The sequence below is a fragment of the Adiantum capillus-veneris genome, chromosome 3 (assembly GCF_014529385.1).
Source record: "Adiantum capillus-veneris isolate H3 chromosome 3, ASM1452938v2, whole genome shotgun sequence".
In the NCBI taxonomy this organism is placed as follows: domain Eukaryota; kingdom Viridiplantae; phylum Streptophyta; class Polypodiopsida; order Polypodiales; family Pteridaceae; genus Adiantum; species Adiantum capillus-veneris.
In genome coordinates this window covers 1,975,002-1,992,862 of record NC_140933.1, presented here as the reverse complement: position 1 = coordinate 1,992,862, position 17,861 = coordinate 1,975,002, and the positions used below count along the sequence as shown (strand labels likewise).

At 43.1% G+C, this 17,861-nt stretch overlaps 1 protein-coding gene across 1 annotated transcript; it reads right to left on the bottom strand.

The window, feature by feature from the left end:
• Positions 1-9,460: 9,460 nt before the first annotated feature.
• LOC147460420 (peroxidase 55-like) lies at positions 9,461-12,089 on the bottom strand. The gene is made up of 5 exons (XM_086507512.1): positions 11,568-12,089; positions 11,294-11,488; positions 10,902-11,067; positions 10,374-10,453; positions 9,461-10,141 (listed from the first exon to the last, which is right to left on the bottom strand). Exons 1-5 carry the CDS (start codon positions 11,784-11,786, stop codon positions 10,031-10,033), a joined length of 771 nt encoding a protein of 256 aa, XP_086363638.1. The 5' UTR covers positions 11,787-12,089; the 3' UTR covers positions 9,461-10,030.
• Between the last annotated feature and the right edge of the window lie 5,772 nt (positions 12,090-17,861).

Sequence of the window (17,861 nt, the reverse complement as noted above, 5' to 3'; positions counted from 1 at the left end):
TCGCACGAACCCAAGTTCGCTTGGGCGTGTCGATTTGTAATCGTGTTTTTGAAGAGTGACAGAATCCCAAGAAAGAAGGGCTTGTCCAGCCTCTCCTTGTGGCTCTTTTCACTCATTGAGAGCGGACCGTGCACTTAGCGGCCGGCCAATCGACGTGAGTTGGGAAAAAGCAACCTTGGTGTGAGCGCAAGGCCGCCAAGGGGTGCGCCCGCGGAAAAGAGCAGAACTTGGGTGAAGAGAAGATCCTTCTCAAACACAGATTGCAAGCGAAAGAAAACCTCAAGAACCTCAAGACCCTCAAGAACCCAAGAACACAAGACCCTCAAGAACCCAAGTTCCTCGTTAACTTAAGAACCAAAGATCATAGTGCATGGTCATCGCCCGAAGCGGAATGGATACTTCGCATACAGGTGATGAGCATGAGAGAGGCGACGAAGAGTTCTCCACGCCAAGAGATTTTTCCGATCCTCCCCCGTCGCCATCTACGCCATTAGTTGTACCAACTTCCATGGAGGCGATGGTCAAGTCGATGTTGAACATGATGACCCAACAACAAGAAGCCAATCGCGAAGCGACTCGCCTTGCGTTGACACAATAAGAAGCGAATCGAATTGCGCTAGCACAACAAGAAGCGACTCGCATTGCTTTGGAACGCAAGCGCGAAGAAGGCAATGAAAATAAATGCCATAAAACAAGAAGCAAACCGCATTGCTTTAGAACGCGAGCGCGATGAACGAAACGAAAGAAAAGCACAAAGAAAGGAGGAACGGGAAGCTCAAAAAGCAGCCTTGGAGGCCGAGCGTGAAGCTGAAAGAGTGACCTTGGAGGCCGAGCGTGAGGCTCAAAGAGACCTCCGCACTCAAGAATGGATTCGACAAGTACTTGCTTCGAAGTCCGAACCAGCCAAAGATCATGTGAGTTCCTCAAGTGGAGCAAGCCACGAGGCGGATTCCAACAACCCAGTCACAGAAAAGTTGACTTTCAGTAAGTATGATGGTAAGATGAATGCTACGGTGATTCATTCTTGGTTGCATCAATTTAATGCTTATTTTGCGACAACTAAGAAGACAGGAAATAGCAAAGTTTTGACGGCAGCTATGTTCCTTGCCGGTGATGCCATCAATTGGTACTACGCATGGCAAGAGGCACAGCTAACCGCGCACCTAGAGGAAGCCGACGATTCACGCCCCTTTCCTTTAATTGGGTTGATTTCCAAGACAAGCTTAAGGCGCGGGTTATGCCACTTCACTACCTCGCACGATTGAAGGACAATTGGCGTGCTCTCAAGCAAAATGGTATGCCGGTTATGTCTTTTTCTAATCGTGTTTTGTAGCTAGGTACCCAATTACGCAAGTCGGATGATCAATGCAAAGAGGTATTCTTTATGGATTGGACGAGTATATCAAGTACGATATCGAGGTGCTCGATCCAATTGATCTCAACAAGGCAGTAGCGATTGCTCTCGCGCAGGAGATGAAGCACAACAAGGGAAAGCCTAAGGAGAACAAGACTTTCACAAGTATCTCGCAGACTTCTCAGAACCCTCAGAACGGTAAGAATGGTAAGAACGGTAACTCTTCTAACCACTCTTCCAACAGTCTCTCAGAAAAGAATTCTTCCAATGAACATAAGGGTAAAGGCTAACACAATTGCTAAACCTAAGCTTACTCTATATGAAAAGGTAGCACAAGGAATTGTAGGAGGATACATCACGTTGGAAGAGCAAAGTACTTATTCTAAGGAAGGTCGTTGTTTGGGTCACATAAAAAGAACATGCCCTAAGCTTGAATCGAATGAATCTAAAGAATCCACAGAACCCACTTCCTCTGTCAATGCTATTACTGATAACACGAGTGTGCCCCAAGTTTCTCTTGACCCTCCCATTGATGATTCTCTCATTAAATGTTACGGTCATATGTCGGGGCAGCGTTTTGTCATAGTGTTTGACCTACGTAGTATGCATGATGTAATCAGTCCCTCTCTTGTTGAGAGAGTCCGCCTAGGAGTTAGTCAGAAATCTCCTCTCGAGGTCTCTGGCTTTGTTCTCGATATGAACTCTTTCATCACGCAAGAGTGTCTTGGTGTGTTGTTTACAATTCAACAAGCTGCTTTCAGTAGAAGATTTTTTGTCTCTTCTCTCTCAGGATGTGATATGATTTTGGGTATTCGATGGTTTCGTGAGCTTAACCCTCTCATTGATTGGGAGGCTAACACTTTCACTCTATGCCAAAAGTGACTCTCCCATTGTCATTCGTGGAGAGCACATTGTTCATTCTCCATCTCTCATTGCTAATATGCAGGACAAGATTGAAAGTATTCAGGAGAAGGAGACTCTCTCAGTCTCTTCTTCTCCTAAGCATGACACACAGAATTTGCATGATTATGAGAAGCATGATGAATTGAATGATAATGGTGAGCATGATGATTTGGATGTTAATGATAAGCATGATGATTTGCATGATTAAGATGTGATTTCTCACAAGCATGATGAGTTGTATGAAGAGGATGTGATTGTTCACAAGAAGGATGATGTGTTAGTTGATACTTTCTCTAGTGAAGCTAACCTCATTGCAGAGACAATCAATCACGAAAGATCGATCTTGGCTCTCGAGCACAGGTCCAAAGAACCCCCCCAGGAAAAACCGATCTTGGCTCTCGAGCCTAGGTCCAAAGAACCCTCACAGGAAGTATTATGTGTTCGCATGATTGATACGCACGCATTGTTCGAGTGTTTCATTTGTGATCGTTTCCTGTATTTTAGTCAGCATCTTTATGTGATCCCTTTTCCTAGGCATGACATATTGTACGTTGAGCACGTTCCACTCATGAATGAGCACGAATGTATGCGAGTTGTTCATGAAAAGCTGAAAAGTATGTATGTAAGGAAGTCACATTCCACGTCTCTTTCTTGGCATGACACATTTGTAGAACGAGCACATGAAAGTATGAGCACCAAGCATCGGTATTTCCGTTGAATTACCAGAGTTGATTGATTTGGATCAGAAAGACAAGATTCGATCCCATTGTTTGCTTGTGTGGTGAATGGTTTGACACTCCATCTATTTGTTCATCTACATTGCATGCACAATCTTTTAGGAAGACAATATTTTTTCCACTCACTTTACATGGAATGGGTATGTTCATGTTTTTGTGTTGGAAATGGTTTCAGGAATTTTCAACCATGGAGATTCTTGAAGAAGAAAGAAGCATGACTCTAAACGAAGTTGAAGGATCGAAGGAGCCTCAGAAGACTGTCGCTTTCGGCACGGTCCAAAGAAGCAAGCGTTGCAAACCTTTATGAAGTTCAAGTACCGCATGACCCACACATCAGAGTGGGCCGGCGAAGAGTCCCTTCCAAGATTCCGGATGCTATTGGCGATCTCCCTCGACGCCATACAGTTCGGTACCAGTATCTCACTTTGAAAAGGAGGGGATGTCACGTGACACATCCAACCCTATGTGTCCGTGGACAAGCTACATCATGATCAGGGTTTCAGTCAGTCCAGTTAGTATAGAATAGGAAGTGATCTGGCACTTTTGTGAGTCTATTCGTAGACCGTGCATGCCAATCACTTAGTGTAGATGGATATCCTTTGGTTGCACAGAACATGATCATAAGCATTCCCATCAGAATCCATCAGAATCCTTCAGAGGAATTTTCTAGTGCATTTAGCCTATTTTACCTATTTTTTGACATTTTTCACTTATTATTTTTAAGTGACTTTTGTTGGAAAGTAGGTAGGGAAAATTGAGTAAGTTTGTATATAAGCAAACCTACGTTAGCACTAAATGGCAGAAGAGGCAACATGAGCCAAGCTCAGCGGGCAACTTCTCAAGCAAGAACTTGGTGGTCTCCCCTCCAAGCAAAAGGACCCAGCACCTAGCGTTTCCTCATCAACATGCACCATTGGCGTTTTCTCTAGCAAGTAGTCATCGGCAGCAAGTCCTAGTCCATAGCGTTTTCTGCAACAAGGCATCATCGCCAAGCAAGTCCAAGCCTAGCGTTTTTGCAAAGTCCCATCGCCAGCAGGTTTTCCATGCTAGCATTTTTGGTCCAAGACAGAGAAGCTTCAGTTTTCAGTTTGTGCCGTGAGCAGCAGGTGATTTTCAGCCATAAAAGAAGTTCAGTTTTCAGCCCTAAGACCTGCAGAATTTCAGCGACAAAGACCAGCAGAATCAGCCCCAAAACCAGCGTTTTCGGAGTTGTAGCAGATTTCAGCCCATAGCGTTTTTGACAGCAGATAAAAGATTGCAGATTTCAGCCCTCAGATCGGTTTCACCATCCCCGTCGTCATCGTCGACATAGCCTAGACTTGCATCAGTTACATGCGTTCAGTTTGTACCAGATTATGCAATCAATCGTAGACCACTCTCGCCGACGAGAGTGGGGCCTTCGGAGGAGGGTTTTACCACGTCTCTGGTGTCGTATTCTCTTCTCTCTCTATCTCTCAGTCTCATACACTTGCACGCACAATGTCCATTCACTTTGTTGTGATCATTGCACTCTCTCATTAAGAACGGAAGGCTCTCCCTTCCATAAGAACAAAAGGAAGCTTGAGCACAATTCGGAGCACTCATCTTGAGCAAAGTTCAAACATTCATTCCGCTGCACCTTACATCAACAGGGCTAGCGCTTTTGCATCTGCAAGGACCTAGCGTTTTCATCCACAGGCAGCGTGGCGTTTGTTGCACAGCAGATCAGCCTCGGCAGCAGCAAGTCCAATCAAGAAGCCTAGCATTTTGCATTTGCAGGACAACCGGCCGCAGCAAACAGATTTCAGCCCTAGCGTTTTTGCATCAGCATAGCGTTTTGCAGATTCACCGCGACGGAACACCAAGAAGCAGCAACGTTTTCAGTTTTCAGCAGTCAGACATCGCAGTAGAACCCCGAAACCTCGCAGATGTCACCTTGACGCAGCAGATCCTCGCCGCATGGTCAGATCCCGTGAAGTTTGTAGTTTCAGCTCGGAAAACGCAGATTTCAGCATCTGCGTTTTGAGTGCGCCGTCATCGTCTCGTCATCATCGACATCGTCATCGACATAAGAGTCAGAATTCAACAGATAGAAGTTTTGCGGATTTCAGCCATTAGCATTCTCAGATTTCAGCCCGTCTCGTCGTCATCCTCATCGTCGTCGACATCGTCGGCGAGTCCAAGCATTGTAGAGATTTGTGCAATCATAAGTAGACCGCTCTCGCCTTAGAGAGTGGGGCCTTCGAAGGAGGGCTTGACAACATCTCTGGTGTCGTATTCTCTTCTCTTTCTATCTATCAGTCTCATGCACCTTCACGCACAGTGTTCATCCACTTTGTTTGAGTCCATTGCACTCTCTCACTAAAGAAACGGAAGGCTCTTCCTTCCGTAAGTAAAAGGAACCCTTGAGCACAGTTCGGAGCACTCATCTTGAGCAAAGTTCAACATTCATTCCGTTGCACCTTACAGCGTATTCGTTGAAATTGGATTGTTTTGCAGCCGTTATGATGCCTGGAGCATTGGGAACATTGCCTTACTGCTAGACGCGAGTTCGGGGGATATTTAGGATTGAAAACAGAGGAAAAACCAGTAATTTTGTAATTACTGTTTTTGTACGTTGAATAGAGGGTCTATGCTATTGGAAACGAGTCGGAGCTTGGGAAACTGTCCAGGGAAAGTTTTGGGGCCGTTATGTTACTGAAATTTTACCTGCACAGGTACCATGTACCTGGATGCATATGAAAGTCTCAAGGACTTAGGTTTTGTAGCTTATTCCTCATTCCTAAAGAATAATATAGAAATACCGAAAGGGGCGCCAACCTTTGGGGCCTACAGGTGTCACTCTCTGCTTGGGAGCATTCTAGCTTCCTGGCCGTGCTTTTGTTTTGAAGTATAATCCCATTCCCAGTTACAGATTCCTTTTAAGTCATTGCTTTGTGTCGTAAAGTCAAGTGTTAAAGAATCGGGTGAAAGCTAAATCCACCGTCCTACGGGCCGATTTCATTGGCTAGAAGAGTTACCGTTCTTACCATTCTTACCGTTTTGTGGATTCTGAGGAGTCTGAGAGGTACTGTGAGAAGACTTGTTCTCCTTAGGCTTTCCTTTGTTGTGCTTCATCTCCTGTGCAATAGCAATCGCTACCGCCTTGTTGAGATCTATTGGATCGAGTACTTTGACATCAAACTTGATATACTCGTCCAATCCATAAAGGAATGCCTCTTTGTGCTCATCATCCAATTTGCATAATTGGGTGCCGAGTTGCAAAACACGATTAGAGAAAGACATAACTGGCATACCATTTTGCTTGAGACCGTGCCAATCGTCTTTCAATCGTGCTAGGTATTGAGGTGGCATAAACCGCGCCTTGAGCTTGTCTTGGAAGCCGGTCCAATTGAAGGAAAGGGGCACACCTTCTTCAGCGTTTTTGGGTGCGCGGTCAATTGTGCCTCTTGCCATGCGTGATACCAATTAATGGCATCACCGGCAAGGTACATGGCTGCTGTAAGGTGCAGCGGAAGTGAATGTTGAACTTTACTCAAGATGAGTGCTCCGAACTGTGCTCAAGGTTCCTTTTTCTTACGGAAGGGAGAGCCTTCCGTTCCTTTAGTGTGAGAGTGCAAATGATCACAAACAAAGTGGATAAACCTGTGCATGAAGGTATTGAGATTGAGCGATAGAGAGAGAAGAATACGACACCAGAATGTTGTCAAACCCTCCTCTGAAGGCCCCACTCTCTACGGCGAGAGCGGTCTACTTATGATTGTACAAATCTCTACAATGCTTGGACTTGCCGACGATGAGGACGACGACGAGACGGGCTGAAAATCTGAGAATGCTAAGGGCTGAAATCTGCAAATCTTTACTTACTGAATTTTGACTCTATGTCGGTGACAATGTCGATGGCGACGATGCGACGACGACGCGCTGAAAATGCAGTTGCTGAAATCTGCGTTTTCCGGGCTGAAACTGCAAACTTCGATGGATCCCACCGTGCGGCGAGAAACTGCTGCAAGAAGGTGAGACCTACGAGGTTTGGGACTTCTTCTGCGATGTCTGACTGCTGAAAACTGAAAACGCTGAGCCTAGGGCTGAATCTGCTGCCAAGATCTGTAAAAAGGCCGAGGTGTCTTGTAGATGCAAAAACGCTAGGGCTGAAAATTATCTTGCGGGGGAATCTGCTATCTGCTGAGGAAATCTGCTAACGCTGGGCTGATCTGCTGTTCTTGTGATCGCCGAGGCTGATCTGCCATGCAAAAACGCCAAGGCTTTTCTGTGGATGCAAAAACGCTAGCCTTGCTGCAGTGTTGCAAAAACGCTAGGCCTTGCTAGGGGGTCCTGCTAAGAAGGTGTCTGTTGAACCGAAGCTCCAATTGCCTCTTCTGCCAGAAAGTGCTAGGCTAGCTTTCTATATATACAAATTTAGCAAAATTGCCCTACCTAGTTCCCAACAAAAGTCACTTAAAAATAATAAGTGAAAAATGTCAAAAATAGGGAAAATAGGTCAGTGCACTGTAAAAATGCTCCCGATGGGTTTTGATGGAAATCTGATGGTCATGCTATGTGCAACCAGAGGATATGCATCTAATCTAAGTGCCTGGACATGCACGGTCTGCGAACAGACTCACTAAAGTGCCGGATCACTTCCTAATCTAGGCTGATTGAACTGAACCGAACCCTTGTCATGAAGTAGCTTGTCCACGTACACATAGGGTTAGACGTGTCACGTGACAACTGCCGTCAAACCTTCTAGCCAATCAAGGGGTAGATCTGGGGCTGAATTGCACTGCGAATGTGAGAAGAATCACGGGCTGAAAATTGGCTGCAAAAACGCAGATTTGGCACACAAAACGTAGCAGATCTATCGCGGGAACCAGGGCTGAAAACGCAACTGATGATGGACAGTGATGTGAGCACTTGATGCCGGTGAGGGAATGGCCGACAAGAGGCTCGATGGGCTGCCGAAGCACCGGACTGCAACAGGAAGCTTGTGAGAGCAAATCTGAGCCGATTTCTGGCGATGACGAGGGCTGAAATCTGAAAACGCTGGCTGGTTGCTGAAATTGGCAAGCGCTAGGGGTGATCTGCTGTTGCCAAAACTCCAGTGGCTGAAATCTGCAAAATGCTAGCTGATCTGATGCTCTATAAAAACGTTGAGGTTGCTTTGCTCTTCTGTCCAGTGCTCTCCCAACTGATGCCCGCACATCAGCTAATCCGAGAATCCGATCGATGTGGGGAATGGCTCATTGGATTTCTCTAACTTAGAACTACATGCATGTCATGCCGGATGCCCACCGGAGTGTAATAATATCCGTCAAAACGCGTGTACAAACCATTTGTGCAAGAGGGTTCAAAAATTGGAAAATTGGCTCTGTAAGTCGACGAAGCATGTCCACATGGCACATAGAACCATGTGTACATGACTAATAGTGGCATGTTTGATTCTTTTCAAAGGAATCGTCTCAACATTGATGGCAAAGGTGATCCAAAACTGATTCTCAGATATGGAAAGTGCTTTTGCCAATACTCAGTTAGCGCCCTCAACACACACAAAGTTCACAATGGAGCTGGCGATCCATTTGTCTCGGGAATGTAGAGCCAAAGGCAATATGTGAGCTCACAAAAGGATAGAGGCAAAGGCAAGCTTAATGAGGGTGGCAAAGGCAGTTTTTCCACCAAGAAGACTACATGGCGGCGGCCACGATGGCCTTGGGTCGAGGTCTCTAACCGTGTGGAATGTTGCCACAAACTTGCTTCAACCAGAGAGAGGCTTGTGAGAGGTAGAGAGGGGTACAAAGTGCTCCCTATATATGATTTGGACCCGTGTGTGGGAGTTCAAGTTATTGAGGCACATGCATTAGAAGGAACCAACACGATGTATACAAAACACTATGGATGTTGGGAAAATCCATGGTTGTTGGCCGCATTATGGATAGGATGTGTTTCAAAAGTTCATTGTCTAGGAAAGTTTAATTGTGATGTGTTCACATTTCACAAATGGGGATTCTTGGACTTAGTGTGGTCTACATTTCAATTTTCTATGAGGCAACTGTTGCATTCTTCTCAGGTAAAAGGTTGGTGGTAGCAAACCCGAAGTGCACCCGTAGAGGCCTCTGTTGGGGTGTCCATGGTAGCTTCTTCATCAATATGTCCACTATGAGCTGCAGAGGGGTGTTAAAAGTCATAGCATCTCAAGAGAATAGCCCACTATGATCCCAATATTTATTTTGTCTTTAGGCACTTAGTTGACAAGATTCTGAGAGGGCAATTCTTTGAGGGAGATACCAATGGATCCCAGAGTAGTACAGCCCTCATTGTATTCTCATCTAATTCATTGCCCAGCTGGTTGGTTCAACTCTCTCTCTCTCTCTCTCTCTCTCTCTCTCTCTCTCTCTCTCTCATTCTCTCTTGGCACGCTTCCACATCGTCAACTTTGACAAGCTTAGCCTGAGGTACTATGGACCTTTTCAGATTTTAGAAAAGATCAATGAACTGCCTCCTCATTGGAGAATTTCATGTTAGCCTTTACGCCCTTTCCAAGGGGAGGTATCGGAAGACATGATTGATGATCAACAACCCGAAGTTGAAGAAGTGAAAGAAATCCTTCAGCTGGATTAAGTCCTTGCACACAAGGAAAAGAAGGTAAAAGGTAAGATCCACCGCAGTTGGTAACGTTCGGGAATTATCCTGCTTTGGATTCCAAGTGGTTGGAGGAGGGTGATTTGGCAGATCATCCTATGTTATTGGAGCGCTATCTTGAAAGCTTTTGGGCCGGCGTCTGCCATTCCAAGAGTCCAGGTAGATTCAGTTGTTGAACTTGATGCAGACCATGCGGCATATAGGGGAGTCACTCCAATGCCTTGTCGACAGGATTAACTGATTGTGATGAAAGTAGTCAAGAATATGTTTGTCTTTTATGATACATTTCAAAAATACCATAAATGATGAACGGTCATCCTTGGTCCGCGGATCCTTTGATGAATACTCTTTCAATGTTTTGACATGAAAGACACGTTTACTTGAAATGAGTTTGATGAGATGAATGCCTATAACATTCTCTCTATATGCGAATTCGTTGGTGCACCCACATGCGCTTGATGTGAAAGGTCAACACGAGGGTCCCATCTGCAATTGCAACTCTGTAGTTGAATTCTTGCAGGAGATTGAAGACCTTGCGATAGATTGAAAACAGCTTGTGTAGGCCCCTCCCCCTACCAGCTTGTGTAGGTCCCTCCCCCTCTGCATTGCTTGTTTGCAGGTGTTGCACCCGAGGTCCGTTCAGTGCGCTATCGACCTACGGAGGACGGTGCGAGGATACCTGTGACGGTAGATTTGAGATCCAATGGCTGCCCGGTCCCAAGAGGTTTGCTCACAGTATCAAACTTGATCATCATTTGATTTACCTCTTCCATTTCCTCTTCATCCTCTTCTCTCCTATCCTTCACCCTCTTACGCTGTGATTGCCTCTTCAGCCTCTTCTCTCCTATCCTTCACCCTCTTATGCTGTGATTGCCTCTTAGTGCGTCTTTTGATGCTGTCTTGGCCTTCTTAGTTACATCCTATATCTTCTTGGGTGGTTTTCCTCTTTATAATAGTTTGGGTGCCTATCTTTCATAGGCTTTGATGGATACCTCCTCCCTCTTTCTCCTTCCTCCTACGATAGTTGCCATAATACTTTTTACCCTCACTGGGATAGGTTTTCCCCCTTGGCGTTTTTCAGTTTTATGCTTTGGCCATTTGTGGTTGTAATTGCCTACCGGCGTTCTTGTAACAGGTTTTACTTCCCGTTGGGGTAGGCACCATTTATGGGCGCTCCAAGGGGGTTCAAGTGATAGAACGTTAGCTGTGTGTGTGTGTGTGTGTGTGTGTGTGTGTGTGTGAGAGAGAGAGAGAGAGAGAGAGAGAGAGAGAGAGAGAGAGAGAGAGTCTACCTGAGAGGACAATGACATCAAGCATAGATAGGTCGAGGGGTGCAAAGATTGTGGTGAGTTGTTGAACATCCATATTGGCAAGTGGCAAATGGCGAGCAACATTGGAAGCAGAGGAAACCAAACTGTCTAACCTGCCAAGAGGAACGTCCCACGTTGGTCCACCACTCTGACCATGCCAGTCAAAGATTTTTTAGTTCAACTCAGCTGCTTGCTATGCAAAGAAAAGAAGAGAATTGCCTTGGTGTGATGTAAATTTGTACAGAGGCAAAAGCACATGCAAGCTGACGGGGTGTTGTGAATGGGGCCATGCACTTTCAAAAGTGCATGTCCAAGTATAACCTATCACAATAAAAACCAATATTACTCTGTTATAAATGAAATTGGCAACTTACTAGGACAACAGCATCCCGAGCAGCCAACGCCAGTATGTCCGCACATGAAACAACACCGGGGCAAATAGCTTCTACTGCTGCTTTTGCATTTTCAATCGCATCGAAGGCTTCTTGCCGGATGCTCTGATTGTCAGGGTAGTCCCTCTCAGCTTGATTGTTTATCGACGAAGTTATCAAGATTGAAGCATCACAGCCCTAAAGGTGAGCAAGTTTTCTTAAGCTGAAAGATATGCAGACATTGTTTATCAGGAAAAGCTTAATTATGGAAGCTTACCTGGACAACAGCATCATGCATCACCAGTCTCAAGATGGCAGGAGGCACGACGTTGGTTTGGGCAGTCATGGAAGTGATAACTTGGGTGACGAAGGAGGAGACATTGGGGCAGGTAGATTGGTAATGCTGCACCGAGAGCTGCGTCTGCTGCTGTTGCGCATTGCATATGAGCATCACCCAGCTGCTGCTTAATAGCACACATAGCAGTAGCCACATCATCTCACCACCCCAAACCAATTTCAGCAGTCTGGGAGTCGCTCTCTAAAGTATCTCGACAGAGCGAGCGAGCGAGCTAGAGGATGAGAAGGAGGAGAGAGCGAGGAGCATACGCCGTCACGTCGACCTGTTGCTTTTTCTTTGTTGAAGTTCATGGATTGCTGCTGAAAGCTAATACAATTTATATCTTAAAAGCTTAGTAAATTTGATATATACATACACCATGTATTGTAAATCTAACCTCAACTCTCTCAAGGAAAATTTTGAGAGAAGTCTATGTAGTTTAATTCATGTCTATATGCCTGAAGTCTATACATGATGAATGAGAGAGAGAGAGAGAGAGAGAGAGAGAGAGAGAGAGAGAGAGAGAGAGAGTAACACTGCAAATATTAAAACAGATTAATTACTTAATGTAAATGTAAACACTATCACGCTTACATATCCACTGATGGACTAAAAAGATTTATAAACCAACATAACTTTTTATCTTTCCAAATTGGTCTATTTATCCCAATCCCCCGCGAAAGAGACATAGCAGATACACATGCATGAATGCAAACATGCACGCATCCCAAAACAAAACCAATTTAACTTTTAATGCATCAAGCTATCCTATTTCTCTTAATGTAAAATTGTTATACAAAAGATTTGTATTGTGCACTTCAAATCTTTATGGACTCTATGTTTTTAATTTATGATCGTGTTTGTGGTCCTTTTACCCAACCATGAATAAAGAACACATTAAATGTATTTGAATTGGTACACCTTACACAATGTGTGTGTGTGTGTGTGTGAGAGAGAGAGAGAGAGAGAGAGAGAGAGAGAGAGAGAGAGAGAGTTTTCCTTGTGATAAGCAACATGTTGAATTCATATTTTATGGATTTGAGGCTATAATGAGAGATAAAGTGACATTTTCGTGCCACAAAGAGAACTTCGTATTTGAGCGTTGATAAGTGTAGACATGCCAATTAGCATTTTGGTCTACCCTATGCGAAGCTTGGTCAATCAAGATAAGATGGAATAAGGAAGGTTAAAGTTGAGTATCAAGGGCTAATATTTTAAATGCATCATTTTTAGCTTTCTTTAAAAAGTGTTGTGGGAAGGTTAAAGACTTGGTCAAAAGGGAGGGTTAGCAAAACCCAACCATGAAGATGCCAAATATGGTGATGCAACATTTTGTTGAAATGAGGACAAAGAGCAGAGTGAGCATAAAAGTCTATTTCCTCATTGGAGCTACCCATTGTTGCAGATATGAAGATAAAGGTGTTACATGCACCACCGGACATTGCATGTAATTATATTTCCATTACACGAGCATCGAATGGCAATGCCATATGTGATATGTTGATTCTATGATAGCCCAAGCTCATATGAGTTCCAATTTTATCCCAATTTATGCATGGACTAGTCCGAAGCCCAAGGTATAAAAATCACTTTATAGAATGTGAAAGTGCTCTTGACATAATCTCTAAGCTAGATCTCTCCTCAACTCAGTGACAAGCCCAATATTTTATAAATTGCAACGTTGGCTTGTACTCTATGTTGAGGCAATGGAGAGCTTCTGTACTCTCTTCTATTCTCTATTGATTGTTTGTGATTTTTCTTTCTCACATTGCAATTGTCCTCATGAAAATATGTTTATGCTTGTATGTGTGTAGAGAGACGCGATCTCTCTAAAGCTTGTGTATGTGCTCTCTTGAGTGTGCATGCACTTGTTTATGCATTACATGCTTGGTTGATGAGAATGCATCCTTGCTTTGTTGATTGTAGGTTGCAGATTGAGTATGATTGAGAATAGATATTTTCACCATATCATGAGTTTTCTAGCTAGGTAGAGAAGATTGAGCACTTGTTGCATGCTATGTGCGGCATAGGCTTCCACACTTAAGGATGGTTGCCACCAAGCGCACTAGCTGACTGGTAACAACTCACCCGATTTATGTGTGTCAATGATTGCAAAATCTTCATTTGGCATGGTTTTCCAGGAGCATTAGTCTAAGCTAGAGAGTTTGCACATGTATTAGGTGTATTTTAGGTGATTAGCAAATAGATTTAGCTTTGTTGGTTGCAAAACTGACGGAGTTCTAAACTATTGTTTATGCTTTTCAGCACCTTGAGTAGAAAAGTGCCAAAAGCTCTCATGATTGATATTAGTCCCATCGATTAGGAGTAGGCTTTGTAAAAAATTAATGCATGATTAGTTTAGAGTTTATACTTTAAACATACATAAAAACCCAAACAAAGTCTTGCCTAACCTAAACTTTCTTCTGTTTTGTACTTTCATTCCAAAGTTTAGGTGGGCTTTTATCTTCACTGGTATTGGGCATGGGCTATAAATTATTTTTTTGGATGCTTCAGGCACAATTTTGGGTTTGATTTGAAAAGTGGAGAGGCCAGTTTTTTTCTCTTTGCATCTTTGATGCTTGTTAGGGCCAAAGACTTCTAGAAGCCATGTGGATACAGTCCTAAGCATGTATTTTATAAACAATTACTCATTAGAAATGATCTAAGCTCAAATTATTTTAAAACATGCTCAATTTTTACTACATACAATGGGCTAGGGAATCCTAGAGGCCTTGGGGCACATAGGTTTGTAATAATATGCAGAAAGGCTCAAATAAGTCAGAAACGATTAGAGCCCATAGGGAAGATTGGAGTAGAATTTGAAAATTTTGACACAACTAGTGTATTCAAAAGGAAGGTTTTACCCTAGGGTTATATCAATCTTTTTTCAACTTTTTAAAAACAATTCGAGCCAATTTTAAGGCAAAAACCCTAAAATTTTGTGTCATTTCTAATCCTCAGGCCCCTAAGGTTGCTCTAGCACTTTTGGGGTTTTATGCATCATTTTGAGTTCTCTTAAGGCATGGCACCTCAACTTCGGTGAAAACTCACCTAAAATTTAGAAACATTGGAACAATTTAGCATTGATTTGGCACCCAGAGTTTTGTTGGACGTCCCCTGTACCCTTCATACTCACTAGTTGATGAAATTTAGATTGGGTTTATTTTATAGATTATACGAGGGCCTAGTAAATAATTCCCATTATAACATACGTAACTTTCACCAAAAGAACTCCGATTGAGAAATTTTTTATCGAAACAGAGAGCACGAGACACTACATAAATTTGTGTAAGAATAATTTCAAACCGTAGCTTATGCTTATCGTTTAGAATAGGGTTGTGAAAAAACCATTTTCGAGATTCTTGGAATGAAGTTAGGGGTGTCAAAAACCGCTTACTTGGCAATTTTGGGAGGATATAGTCAGTGGGATATAGTCATTGTTTTGGATATACCTTTTACTTCTTACTGCACCCAAACCCCTTTCATGTAGGGAGTGGGATACAACTCCTCTTCCATCGATCTTGGATTCAAGAAATTCGATATACTTTGGGTGTTACTCTCTTGTGGCTCAACCTAGAAACTTGGTGGAGTAAGGTGTAGTACGACCTTTGTAAGGGTTGGAAAACATACAAAAAAAACACAGGGACTCAATGTAAGAATTTGGCTACTTCAAGAGCCTCATGGACTCAGTAATGAAAAATTTTATGTTTTCAAGGATACATCAGATCACTTAACAAGCATTAGGAAATTTTGGAGGTCATTTGGAAAGCCTTCTAAGATTTTTTTTTGACGTTCTCTCTCTAGAAAATAGGTGGGGTAAAAGAAAAGAGGTCCTTAGTACAACCATTCAAAAAGAGGACTTACAAGTATATTCTTTCCATAGCGCCATAACGGTCTTGATGATTGAGGAACGTGTCTTTTTAATTACAATGAATGCACCTCATCGTCTTGGAGGGAGACTCAAGGACTCCAAAAATTTCTTCTCTTTGCAACATCTCCACAATGTTGTTCTCCTGTTTTTCTTGCAATTTTACATAATGGCTTTCTTGCCCACACCCACAAACGTCCTCACCACACTTGGGTCCTCAATATGAGCCATTATGTAAGCAAAGAAAAACTAACGCACAAGTGACACTCGCAGAGAGAGAAAGAACCAGAGAAGAGGGAGCAAAACATGTAGATATTTGGTCACATGGTTCGCTCTATCCTTTGAGTCCTATGACTAATTACTCTCCTGCATTTGCAAATCCTACTGGTTTATTGACCTTTGTCAACGATGGAGAGAATGCCTTGCTTGGCTATTGCAAAGCTCTAACTCACCAAGCTGAAATTCATAAATGCATGGTGCATTGACAAGAAAATGAGATTGTACAAATTTTTGATTCGCATTGTAATGACCAAAAAATCATATTATAGCATACACATGAATTACATGTCCTTCAAGATAAGGTATGGACCTTACGAAAGAAAGATACGAACTTAGGTGTTTGTGTACAAAAGAAGAAATTACAGATGAAACCTACTCTCGTGGTTTTAAGAAAAGAATCCAAGCATTGAGGTAAGGATTCTATGCATTCTAAACTATTTGAACTAAACTAGTTGGTTTCTTATGTATGTATTTCTTGCTTTGTAGGCATGTTGTCTATCGAGACAAAGAAAAAAATGATTTCAAAGCCAATGTAGGAAAGTAGTTGAAGCACTTGATAAGTAGTTGTCTTGCAAAGGATATAATTCATGACAAAAAGTTAGAAAATTGAGTATCTACAATGGAAAAAACTATATATGGTAGTGAAGGATCGGGAGCCAGCTCCTTGCAACACCAAGGGTGAGGTGTGGCATTCCCTAGATGCACTCTTTTTTATGTGTGATAAAGATGACTGGTAATAAAACAATCTCAACAAGTTTAACCTTCAGCTACTAAAAAAATCATTTAGGAGACAACATGGATTGACACTCAGATTACTCATTAAATGGTAATCTTCAAGCACTCTTGTAATTAGAAAGAACTATGAGTGTTTACTTTTCTTAACAATTATCTTGATTTGTAGCATATCATTTTCAACCATTTATCATACTTTACTCAAAAGTATGGAAACTCAAGCATATGGAGTATTCAAGGGTTGGGAAAGTTAGATTATAGGGAGAGAAATGCGTACTTTAGAGACAAACAACATGGTGGCTCTCGAGATAAGTCAAACAATTTGAAAGAGCTATTGCAATGGTTCTATCATAGAATCTTTCACCGCATGCAACAAAGAGAAAGTATTAGCTTCTTCAACAATAGCACATGCAATAAAGCATTTTTTAAACAAAAGGGATTCAATGATGAGAGGCATTCAACAACTCAAGTGCTCGTGAAGGCCAAACAAAGTGGAGGGAGACAATGGAATATGTGAACCATAGTTGGAGCAAGAGACTCTAAGTATCTAACACAACATGTACAAGTCACAATATTATAGAAACACTAATTTGTGTTTTGACTTGTTGACGGTTTAGATATATCTTTTGGCATTTTGCCCTTGTATCGCATCATTAAGTGTTTTCCATACTGAAGAGTTCATTTGGGTTGTGTTTGTAAAGAATGAGGATGCAAGAGAGCTACACAAGACAAGCACAAAGCACACAGAGATGGAAAGCTTCTTCTTCTTCTTCACAGAAAAGAGAGTACAAAATGACTAAGTGCTAAAGCTGAAAAGTAGCACATATGTACATGCGGTCACTAAGTGTGAACTCGCTAGAAGCGTACTAGGCTGGCACTATAAGTGTAGTCCAGCTGTAGAATCACTGGCAAAGATCCTCCGTGTCGGTCACCTAACGTGCCAGTGAGTAAATGCCGTAAGCGGCCAAGACCCGTAGTGGATGCCAGCTCAAGGTGTAGAGCTCGACATCTCAACACTCCCCCTCGAGCTCTGCATGTCGCAGAGTCCAAGCATAGTCCGAAAACGTCGAAGCTTCTCAGCTCCGAGGGCCTTGGTAAAGATATCCGCTATCTGCTCCTCTGTGCTGACGTAGACCAAGTCGATGTCGCCCGCCAACACTCGCTCTCGAACGTAGTGGTAATGGACCTCTATGTGTTTGGTCCTAGCATGGAACACTGGGTTCCTAGCCAACTGCATGCTGCTGAGGTTGTCACAATGAATGACAATCTGCTGGTCCACCTGCACTCCCAAGTCCTCAAGTAATGTGCGTAGCCAAGCTACCTCGCACGCCGCAACTGCTGCACCTCTGTACTCG